Source organism: Capra hircus, chromosome 4, assembly GCF_001704415.2.
Source record: "Capra hircus breed San Clemente chromosome 4, ASM170441v1, whole genome shotgun sequence".
Taxonomy (NCBI): Eukaryota; Metazoa; Chordata; class Mammalia; order Artiodactyla; family Bovidae; genus Capra; species Capra hircus.
The window spans coordinates 8,623,427-8,635,756 of record NC_030811.1 but is presented as its reverse complement, the minus strand read 5'-3'; the positions used below and the strand labels follow the sequence as shown (position 1 = coordinate 8,635,756).

The following is a 12,330-nucleotide window of genomic DNA, read 5'->3' as shown; positions in this document are numbered from 1 at the left end:
CAATTGTCAGCACTGTAGACTCACTAGACAAGCATTTCTTTGGACTCTGGTTCATTGTTTGTTTTTAAGATAGCTGTCAAAATTTGGTTTTGCATTTTGAGAAGAGACTTTGACCTTTGTAATAGTCAATTTAACAATTTTTAAAACACAAACTGTATACACAGTGTTCTTAGAGAAAAACAGCACATTAAACACAACTTCTGCTAGTTTACGATTACAAAATAAACATTTGATATTTTTGAAAAGTTCACTTTTTAAAGTTAAGATATATCATCTTAAGTTTAAAATATGAACTCAAACATAAGTGTATGATATATCTTTAATATACAATAATAAAATAGAAACTCAATCAACCTAAGTGATCTTTCTTCTTTTTAAATGGTCTTCTTGGAAAAGCATGAAATGCTTACATTGGCTTCCTTTCAAAAGAAAAGTAACACCTCCTTATGGTTACTGAAGTAACGTTCCATCTATTTCCACTTAAAGAAAGCCAAAAACTCCTTATGGTTACTGAAGTAACGTTCCATCTATTTCCACTCAAAGAAAGCCAGAAAAAAAGCAAGGCTGCCGTGATTTGAAAAAGTTACATGGGCAGGAAGGACTGGCAGAGTTAATACAAGATTCAACCAACAAAGGGTTAAAAGAGACAGAGAGCAGCAGAAAGCAACTGAGAAACCAGTTCCTTGAGAAACCAAGAAAGGATGGGTATACTCAAGCTGAGAGTTAAGACACTCACTTGGGAGCACACCTCACCTCTCTAAGACCTGAGAAAAAGGGCCCAGCTCCTTGCCACACTTGCTCAAATGCTGAGCAGGACACACTGGCCCTCTAATCCTGAAATTTGCAAAGGAAAGAAAGCACATTACTGTGTTGGAGTGAGGAGTAAAGAGGATGCCAGTACATATTGGGTACACCTGCATGTTATTTTTCTTTGTGTAGAGTAATTTCTATTTACAATTAAGTGACAAAAGTACACGACCATGTCAACAAATGATGCAGTCAGGTGTTTACAGGTAAACAAGTTTTTTCTTCCCCTTCAATAAAAAATAAGCCCAAATTGCAAACTCATGAAAGAACTCACATGTCCTGCATTACAACAGAAGCCTCCCCCTACAAAAAAAATTTATTTGTGAATATCAAATGATAGGTGATAAACTTAAAATTCTAAGCTATCACTAGGAAGAGCAAACCTGTATGTACTGAAAAGTCCAGAAGACTTTCAGTTCCACGAATGTGAGAACCCGGGGGCCTTCTGATGCTGCTTGTGTGTTAAACATTCTGAAGAAGCCCCACATTTCTCACTCCTTTCATTAGTAAACAAGACACAGAATTCTCACAAGAACATTACATTCTCCTGGAAACCTAAAAATGCATATTGGCAGGATATTTTTATACTACACCAATCACACCAGTTGCCCAGAAGACAGACATCATTTGAGAAAGCCTCCCTTTCATTCACAATATGAACAAGTAAAAAGAAAATCTTGTTATGAAGAATCAATGAAGAGGAAAAGCACCTTGTGGTTTTTAGCAAGAAACGGAAAATGTACAAAAAGAAATGCATTAGTAAGAACTACGAGCGTAACTGAACCAGCTTCTTCACTACAACTGGAAAAACAGACACTTTCAGAGCATGGTCACAGGCTCACCGAGATAAAGTTCTTTACTTACTGATAAGACAAAGTAATGATGTCACCAAGAAACAAGTTTTTGATAAACAGCCACATGTTACGGCAATATGGTGTATATCCCTTGGCCTCTAAGTATCATTTAATAACACTTTAAAGCTGAGCACTCCTTAAAAAAAGATAAACTGAAGAGCAAAGGAAATAAATGTAAGATATATATATTATAGTCACTATCTTCAAGAAGTCAGAAGTATTTTCTAAAAGAAAAAACAGACATACTCTGTACTAAAATCCTATGGGCAACAGTTTAGGTTTTGTAACTTCAACAACAAAAACTAAGTCCCGCAAGTCTCCTAAAAGCACGCGTGAAGGAAAACAGCAGACCAAAGATGTGGCTGCAGGTCAACTGTAGGACTCCTCGAACCCAAGTCATTTCATCAGATCAGAAAGTAAACTTGTCAGATTTTCTTTACTAAAATAACCTAGATAAAATTGGTCATTTAAAAACTGAGCATTTTCACCTATCTTCTACAAGTACAGAAGGGAATAAAGTATTTGAGTGAATGACTGAAAACTGTCAGTGAATCATATCATGCTCCAAGGATTTAAACTGAAGACAGCCCTTTTATAAAGGATGAGTTTATAAAGATAAGGACTTAATTAAAGCTGTGTCACAACAGCACTTAAATGTTCAAAGAAACAGACTTTTCAGGTGTCTGGGTCAACAGTGCAATCCCAAATTCTGTCAAGCCTACAAGCCTACTGCAAAGAAACTCTTTGCAAAATAGGCTAACTTATCTATTTTCCCTGCTTCTGACCTAGCTGACTCCAACTTTCAAAGTGTAAAAAATAAACTGATCTATTTTGGAAATGCTCAAACTGAAGAAAAACTAAACAGAGATATAGTCTTATCTGAAAAGTAAGGAGACCAGACAGATCACTAAAGTCCTTTCTAGCCCTAAAATTCTATCATTTACTATGATAACACCAAAAAGCTCATCACAAACTATATAAATCTTCAGCTTCCAAAAGTCAGTGATGATGGTTTTAAAGGGGGTGGGAGGCTAGGAGGAATAAAAGAGGAATCATTTGAATCAGAATCAGCTGTCAAGAGAGGCTCAAAAATAAGGAGCTTGACCAGTCAGAGCTCTAGGCAACAAACCCTGAACCCTGAGGCTAGGGGTTTCTTTCCTCCTTTTCCTTCCTATTTTGTGAAAATGCTTCTTCTCAACCTGCATGGAGTACTAAGTTTAAAAACACTTGTTTTTATCAAAATACTAATTTCTTCTTATCATTTGTCCCATAAGCTCAATAAAAAGTTAGGCATCTTTACAATCAATGACTTTTATCTCTACAGACAAAATTAAAAGCAAAATTCAATTAGCAAATATTCATTTGAATAAACTGTACTCTTAATACCAAAAATTGTATCATGAGCAATTCCAATTGTACATAAATAACAAACTTCAATAATTTCTTAATGTGTCTGAGCAAAGTGTACTCTTTCAGGCCCACATCAGATCATTAGAGCAAGGAAACTGACTTTAATCCCTCTAAGCTACGTTTTCAATGATCCAGCAGATGTTGGCAATTTGATCTCTGGTTCCTCTGCCTTTTCTAAAACCAGCTTGAACATCCAGAAACATTACTTTGCCAACAAAGGTCCATCTAGTCAAGGCTATGGTTTTTCCTATGGTCACGTATGGATGTGAGAGTTGGACTGTGAAGAAGGCTGAGCACTGAAGAATTGATGCTTTTGAACTGTGGTGTTGGAGAAGACTCTTCAGAGTCCCTTGGACTGCAAGGAGATCCAACCAGTCCATTCTGAAGGAGATCAGCCCTGGGATTTCTTTGGAAGGAATGATGCTGAAGCTGAAACTCCAGTACTTTGGCCACCTCATGCGAAGAGTTGACTCATTGGAAAAGACTCTGATGCTGGGAGGGATTGGGGGCAGGAGGAGAAGGGGACGACAGAGGATGAGATGGCTGGATGGCACCACCAACTTGATGGACGTGAGTCTGAGTGAACTCCAGGAGTTGGTGATAGACAGGGGGGCCTGGTGCGCTGTGATTCATGGGGTTGCAAAGAGTCGGACACAACTGAGCGACTGAACTGAACTGAAGCTACGTTTCCTCACTCAGGAATGGAAAAGGGGGTAACACAGCCATCACAATGATCAAATCACAACAGACCTAGCGCCCTGCCAGAAATCACTACAGCTGCAACTTTTATTATAAAGGCAGGCTGGGCTTTCGGCAGCATTTTGAGATTTGTAATGGGTGGCAAAAACAAGTGTTCCATGTGTTTCCTACTTTATTTCTCCAAATTTCTAAGATTTTTCTCTCTGGGGAGAAAAAAACCCAGGTTTCTTTTTCCTTCACTTCAAAACTTCCAGAAAATCACCAGACAAAACTTGCAAAAGAACCAGTGAGAGGCTGCATCCTGATCCCTTTTGAGAATGTTCTAACCAGCACAGAAAGGGATCCCTTTCACCTTTAGTGATGAAATATTAATTAGTACATTTTATTCACATATGTACATTAATAAGTACATATTAATAAGCCATTTACTTCAATGTGTAGGTCCTGATCTGTTCCATGTGACTGGCAGGTGTTAATACTTTTTTTCATATAATATATTTTATACAACTGCAAATTAGAGCTTAAAGAGTTGTCACCTGACAAAAATGTATAAATAACTAAGAATCATCCCAAGCCTTTTTTACCATCACGACCATGAACATCATCACTGAAACCACTTCTAGGACCGTATCTGTAGCACTGACCAGTCCTTGAAGCCAGCCCGTCACACGACCTCAACAGGCCTCATACGACAGCAAATTAGTGCTTAATTATTATAATACCCTATAAAAAATGTCTACTCGTTGAAAACATCACTTTAGAACAAATTCATTCCATTGTTTAGATGCATCCCCTGTTTAGACACGCAGGTCAACAATCATCTACTCCGTGGTGTAATTTAAATTTCAACTCACTTTCTTTCCTCTTTCTGCTTCCATGCCTGTTCATGTAGCATTTCGTATGATGTCATGTCTTCCTGTATAAAACTGGTACTTAAGTTGAAACACCTTAACCAAAATCCTATTGACTGCTTCATACTGCGTAAGTTTCTGCCATTTTCTCTTCATCTTGCTACTACTACTTTTTAATGTGTTACTTCATTATAAAACTACCATAGATTTACTGCCTTCCTTGGAAAACAGTAATTTTTTGGAGGGATTAAGATCTACTTCTTCATCAAAAAAAATGCTATTAACAAAGGAAATTCTGACCTCTCGACCTCAAGTTTTAAAATTCCTAGTGAGCCCTAGAATTTAAAACAAAATGTGTAATAAAATGCTTGTTAACTCCATGAGTATGCATGAAAAAGAAACATTTCTTCCAGCATGGCTAATTCATATGAAGGGGGAGAAAAAAAAGTATGTGTCAGAAAGCCGTGCTCTAACTTTTGATCTGATGAGGACATTTAAGAGTATTTTTAAGTTCTTTTTTAACGAATAGTCTTATAAAAGTTTAGGAATCTACCTAACAACAGTGAAAGTAGAATTCTAAACACCAGAGCTGTTACAGGAATAGCTAGAAGCCATTAGCAGTTGCACATTAAAGAGAAACACCAATAAAACAAGGGACATCCGAGGTCAATGGTTCTCTCTCAATAACCAACCAACACTGCAACAGCAAAAACCAAAATGCACTGATAATTTGAACAGCGCGTGAGTTCACCAACCTCCCTGGTCCCGCGCAATGAGCTCACAGAAGTCAGGATATGCACAGGCTGGATTCTTCGCTGTTTCCACTCTTGGTTTAAGATTTCTGTTCTTTCCAAAATTTTCTGACGATTGGAACTAAACATACTCTTTAAAAAAAAATGAAGGAGAGGAGAAAAGAAATTGTTCATTGTTAGACAATTTGTAACACCTCTAATGAAGGTTAAAATTGCATGATTCCTAAAGAGTACCAGGGACATCCCTTCAAAAGCATATGATTTTACACTAAAAGGTGGCTTCCCACATTCAAATAATACAAAAACACAACATCTATTATTTTACTGAGAGTGGAAGGGAATAAGAAATCATTTTTGTCCTTTGTTAACTGTGTACATATCTTCTTTAATTACAAAGACTTCAGGAACACAGTACCATGAAACACCCCTTTATGCTTGGATCCTGGGTCTTCTCATGCAGTACACAAAGCTATACTGAAAAGATGGTGGTTGCCAAGTAGGCAAAATTAGACTAAAAACTTATCATTTCACTATGTGCATGGTACAATTTTTATGTTAGTTAAGACAGACCAAGGACCTCAACTTTCAAGTTTCCATTTCTCTTATAGTAAATAAGGCCATTTTCCCTTCAAACTAAAACTTATCTTGAGGGGCTGTACACCGAGTGCTCCCAGGAGGCAGAGGGTACCTTGACTTCGTCAGCGCGCCTGAACCTCTTGAGCTGCCGCAGGCGCATGTACTCTGACTTTACGCGCTTCCGCCAACACACTGGTCCCTTCTCAGACTTCTTCCCAGTCTGGCCCATGATTATTCTAAAAGCAATGGTTTCATATTAAAATCGCTGATCTGACCAGCCTGAATATGATCACTTGTGTTTTAACCCCCAGCAAACTAACCACCAACCAAAGAAATGACACATAATTACGCTCTCGGTATTTGCAAGGAGGGTACTCACTTGTTCTGTGCTGTGAAGTCCTTAAAAACATTTCATTCCAGGTATAAATTTTTATTTAGCATAACTTTTCAAAGACACTTTTACTTACAAAGATATTCCACTCCTAAACTGCCGTCATTCTACCAAAACATGACCCATTACAGGAGTTAATTATATACAGTAAGGAGCTATGAGATTCACACTTGTGGAGTGAAATAAAAATGTAGACACATGTTCTAAGTTTTTCATCATTAAATTAGCTGATGTAGGCACAAATAAATGACTGGAAAAGAGAAATCCAAAACAGAAGTAAAATCTACATACAGCACTAAAGGTACAAAATATAGAGAACAATATATGAGACAGGTACAAATTAAAGTATTCCCTCTACGTGCACTTTCAACCACGCTTCTCACCTTCAACACGGTGATGCAAGTCTGTGTTTTTACCAGACTTTCCTCCCATGGGGCCTCCCAGAGAAGGCAGGGACCCAGAGGCCCTGGAAGCCAGTTATGTGAAACATGGGCTCAGCCTGCGGTCCACCAGGTGTCCAATTCACACTACAGAATCTAACAAGTGTTCTCTTCTAGAATACTTTCTCAAGTGCTAAATTTGTACTTGTATCTTCTAAAGATTAGAAGGATAGCCGTCTGTCGGATGGCGCAAAGGGGCTGCGCTGGGGATCTGGGCTCTACTTTTTCTAAGCACAGTGGAAAGTCATGGAGGGTTTTCAGTCAAGGGGAGGGAAGATGTCCACTCTGGAGGGGCCAGCTGGTGGCAGCAGTGACAGAAGGGGCTGCAGGAGGGCAAAAGGCAAAGGTGAGGCCAGGTGAGACTGGACGGCAGAAGTGTGGCCAGGTGGGAGACGCAGCCTGTACAAGCACACCGGGGAGGAGAGCAAGGAAAGGATTTCCATCTGCAGAAGATGGCTTTCTGGCCTGAGTAACCGAGCAGGGTTTCAGCTACCCATTTACATACAGCCCTCAGGCACAGAAAAAATGCCTAAGGAGAGGAATCAGAGAAAGAAAGGAGCCCAGAGGTCAGGGGAACTTTCTGTAGGAATAGTCCACCACCAAGCCACGACAGACAAAGCCAATGGTGTATGATTCAAGCTGAAAGAAGAGCAAAAGAGAGCAAGGGATAAACGACTAGTAAGAATTGGGCGATGAACATACAAAGATGAATGGACCACAGAACCTGCCGTGTGGAGCTTATAACCTACCTAAGAAGGCCTGAAAGAACAGACTTTACACTACGAGATAAACACACAAAAGTACTGGGGTTGAGGGTGGGGGAATCAAGTAAGGAGGGGCAGAACAGTGACAGCTCAACCTTAATAGCTGAGGCTATTTCAAGAGGCACAGAGAGCAGGCGCTAAGAGCAGGAGCCTAGGGGCGGTAGGGGCGCCAGCAGACGCGGCAGACAAAGCACGCCCCACACAGGCGAAGAGCCCGACTACAGGAACCGAGGGAATGAGAAGAATGAAGAGCCTGCAGGACTGCAAATAGACAGCTGAATGAGGTTCAAAGTGCGCCCTTGCCTGGGGTGCTGCGTGGAACACTCCTGGGAGCTCAGGAGACTAATCGCCACAGCCGACCCCACCTTGGCAGAAATGAAGAACCCCAGAAGAAGTTAGGAAGAAGGTGAGGCCGGGCCAGAGGGCGCCCGAGTCTGGGAGAAGCTAGAGCTGTATTTAAAAGGTGACTCTGGGGCAGTTTTTTGCTTTCATATCTGTGGTTAGGTAACGGATGGGCTCAGGTGATTCTATGCAAATTATTTTAAGATATTTAGTACTTCAGAGGCCTACCCAAAAGGGGGAAACATCAGGTAAAAAGGGATTATCACTGCTTCATTAGCTCATAAGCTCATCACCACTGCCGCCTCCACAAATTCTTCCTCCCCAGAGGTGGTGGTGGTGCTGAGTCCGATGAACCTGCTCCGGGAGCATGGCTCTTGTCCTCTCTGATGTCCAACACGGCTATCACTACGGTTCTAAAGGTGCATTTTTTCTGTCGTGGTGAAAAGGTATCATTAGCACTTCATGTTTTCAACCCTGGGATATCTTCCAAATGTTTCTATCATTAGTAAGAACACCTCTAGAAAAGTCTGTTAGGACAGAACCAAAGCTATAACTAAATTACCAAGTCTCACAATCAACAACAGGACACTTCAAAGCTGGTCTGGAACCAACCTCTCCTAAGAGGGCATGTGTAGATACGTTTCCACGTTTATAAATTTCACAAAGCTCTCCCAAATAATGAAAATGAAGGTTTTTAAGCCATAGAATGATCTGGAAAATATGCACAATAGACAGGAAAAGAAAACCATGATTCATTTAGGGGAAATTATCCAAATATAAGGTTCATGAGCTCTGAATTAGGATAACAAAAGTATACAGACTGTTCCTCAAAAGTATAGGGATAAACAGGCAGAACCATGAAAAAATTAACAAAACTTAAGGTACCATTAGAAGGATGTTTTTTACATAAAACAAGCTCCCTCCCTCAGCACTGACAACACATTAAAATCACATTTTCATGTTCTTCACCCCACTTCATCCCCACTGGAGGTTCCTCAATCTCAAGAACAGTTTTTCTCCTTTGTAAAACCCCAGGGCCTGGCTGGGTGCCTGACAAACAGATTTTAAAACAAACAAACAATAAAACCAAAACGCAGGTCTACTATCATGTGCTGATCATGAGACGCTGTGCCACTAGGTATGAAAGGAAGGGGGGCTGCCGTGCTGAGCACAGGAAGGGAGGGGAGACACCCCATCCTGAGAAACCTGGGAGGAGCCTAGTCTCAGGGGCAGCCAGGGCCCTGTGGTCCACCTGCCCAGCAACAAATCAAGAGGCCCTGAGCGGAAACCCGGAGCCTCCAGATTCCCTTAGGAAGCTGCTCTTGCCTGAGACCTCATCCAAACAAACTGGGTACCAGCACCCCCCACAGCTAGCTGGCTGCAGACACCCAGCCCTGCAGGCCCACCCACCTCTACGGCCCCGGCAGGCAGAAGCCTTCAAATTCGAGCTCCCCCAGCCCCCTCCCGCCCTGAAAGCAGACAAATGAGTCCTGACTCCTTCCCACCACATCTCAGCCCAGTGAGAACTAAGATAGCACTCGGAGTACTTGTGGATTGGCAGAAAGGAACTTTCATTAAAATGACTTGCTACTAAATGGATGGGGATGTGTGAGAAATCCAGTTTTTAAATGTCTCACTCAAAAGACCTGTTTAGTCCCACAGATGAAATGACACGAAATATGATTTTTACCCCAGAAAATGAAATAGCTTCTTTTATTCAAAGCAGATAGAGCTCAAGTCCACCTGTATACAATGACACCGAAACAACAGTTATATGCTTTAATTCAAGAGACAAACCAGGGTATGGCAGGGGTCTATCCACACCTTAATACAATGTCGTACAGCCTGTCAGGACTACAAATACATAAATTAAATAAAGTAAGATTATACATAGTTCAGAGTCTATTTTATGAATCAACCAAACCTCAATTGTTTTGGATTAGGCTTTCTGCCACATGAGACACAGAAGGGATCTGAGGTATATTCATAGGACTGCAATGAATGAACAGAAGACAGGTTCCAGCCCCATGTCCTCAGGGTCCATAAGCAGCAGCCCCAAGAGTAGACCTACTCCGCCCTTGCCCTCCAGTGTAGACACCAAGACACACCTCACCTGCAGTGACTGGGCCACACAGCCCAGGAATCTCATTCCTGTTTATCAGGTCCAGCCCTCGGCCACTTCTGAGGGGCCTTTATTACCTAAGGTAACATTCCTGCCCCTCCTTACTCAGCTGAGGATGACTGAGGACTTAAAAAAATAAAAACAAAGAAAGAAAAAAGGCTCCCTAGGCATTTTCAGTGCCCTGACGCCCTTCTTTAAAAGGCTCTTCATTCCCAAGGATCTGCCGCATCAAGTCATTTGCCATCCACTCCCCGGAGTTGTGCTTCCACTTGTCTAAAGAAAATTATAAATTACGTGCACTACTTATCCTTCTCAACTAATTGCCTTAACGTTGACTCCTAACTGAAGACCCGCCTGAGGAAGGTGAAATCCAAACTCAACATTTAAGTACTACTACTGCGACACTCTCAGTGTCCTTCCCTAAAGAAAACTGCCAAGTTTGAAAAATCACCAATCTTCAATAGTGCTTTTATATTTAAAACACTTGTGAGGGCAACTCGAAGTCTCACTTACCAATTTTATTTATCTTTTTAAGTTAAAAACCACTGTTTCAATAAACTCAGAAGTAAATTAATGGTAAATAAGATTTTGTAGGTTAGGATTAGGAGAACTTAAGACTTATAGATGTTAACTTTTGTAAGACATAAAAATTTACCAAGGGAAGTAAGTCTTACGCCTGAGGAGTTTCACAGAAAACCCCACAAGGAGACTGGGAGCAAGGCGTCCAGGGAGGCAGGCGTGTGGGGCTGCTGCCTGCGCCCCAATTTGGTGGGTTCATGAAAACGAGCAGATACCACTACATGTCACCCCCGGCCCCAGTTGTGCAGAAGGGTGCCCTGGTGAGTAACAGCACTGGTTATGGCGCAGGGCACCGACGTGGGCAGCACACTCTCCACATCCCACCCACAACTTAAACAGAGGCGCGCACCCGGCCTGCAAAGCCAGTCTCCCTGGGCTGGACCCAGTCCTCCCAGAACCAGCTGTGTGAGAACTTGGCCAGGTTCCCACATCTCTTGGTGCCTCCCTGTCCTCACGCCTTGAGGAGCATCCAGGTCACAGAGCTGTCCTGAGAAGCCCACTCAGGTCAGGCACCGCCCAGTGCCCATCAGAGCAGGCGCAGCACGAGGGAGGTCCTGTCACCATCACCTGCAGGTGAGGGAGAGGAGGATATGACACCCAGAGAGAAAGTCAAGGAGACAGACGGATGTGAAAAGTCACTTTCTCACGTGGGAGGCTGTAGGCAAGTAAATAAGAACAGAACAGGACTCCACGGATCTCAGGAAGGAATGCAGACCACACAGCGAATCCAAGAGAGTTGAAACCTCAGGAGATAAGCCCACGGAAAGAGGTGGGCTAAAGGAGCCCACCTAGGAAACCGTGGAAATCTGTGTTTCGACCGGACAGAAGGCGGCTGAGGACGAAAAGAACTGGGCAGGAGCACTGTCCTGTAGCTCAGTTTTCTCCTGGGGAGCCAGGGCCAAACAAGGAAGAGGCGGAGACGGACCAGAAGCAGGGACAGCAGCGGGAACTCGTAGAGACGCAGAGCATCCCCAGGTGAGCCAGCGGGCGGGGCCTTCCCCAGGCCGCAGAGCCCAGCAGCAGGACCCCACGTCTTCTTCCCCTGAATCCCATTGCCAGCACAAGGAAGCCGGGCTCTGAGGAGAGGGCCGTTCGAGGGCTGGGACCAGGAAACCAGGAGGAAAGCCTCCAGCAGAAAGGAAGCGAATGCTCTGAGGAGGAAAGGCAGGAATCAGACTGAAGGGCTGCCAAGGGCCAGAGCTGCAGGGGTTTTAGAAGCAAACAAAATCACAACAGCATTACAACCAAACTAACAAGTACCCACGAGTCTGAGAGAGGAAAGTGAGAGCGTAAATAAGTAAACGGGGGTGGCGGGCAAGTCCTCCTTACGCAGAATTCCAAAATCGGGGTCGGCGGGGTCCCAGTGCAGACCAGCAATACCCCCGTCAGGGTTATTAGCTCACGCTCTGCTCGCACCCCATGACCCCTGCCACATACAACTCATATCTTCCCCTAAACCTCACAACCTGTCACTTCAGTTGCTACTTAAAAAAATGGATCAACCCAAACTGAAGGATATTTCCACCAAACACGGGACCAATAAACAAGGTTATGATAACAGGGAAAGACTGAGAAACTGGCACTGATCGCAAGAGATTAAGGAGACAGCCGAATACAACCTGGTGTCCTGCAGCAGAGTAAGAACTAAGCAGGAAACCCGGGGATATCCAGACAGAGTCTCCAGGTTCGTTAACAGTAATGTAATAACGGTTTCCTAATTTCTGACAAATATACCATGATTAC

At 42.7% G+C, this 12,330-nt stretch overlaps 1 protein-coding gene across 2 annotated transcripts in view; it reads right to left on the bottom strand.

Annotated features, from left to right (window-relative positions):
* Window positions 1-12,330, bottom strand: part of EZH2 (enhancer of zeste 2 polycomb repressive complex 2 subunit) — a 57,019-nt gene that overhangs the window by 27,558 nt on the left and 17,131 nt on the right. For both annotated transcript variants that reach the window (XM_018046821.1, XM_018046822.1), the window contains exons 2-3: window positions 6,062-6,185; window positions 5,377-5,505 (exon numbers count right to left, since the gene is read on the bottom strand). In XM_018046821.1, coding sequence (XP_017902310.1) covers window positions 5,377-5,505; window positions 6,062-6,185 — 253 coding nt within the window. The remainder of the gene's footprint in view (window positions 1-5,376; window positions 5,506-6,061; window positions 6,186-12,330) is intronic.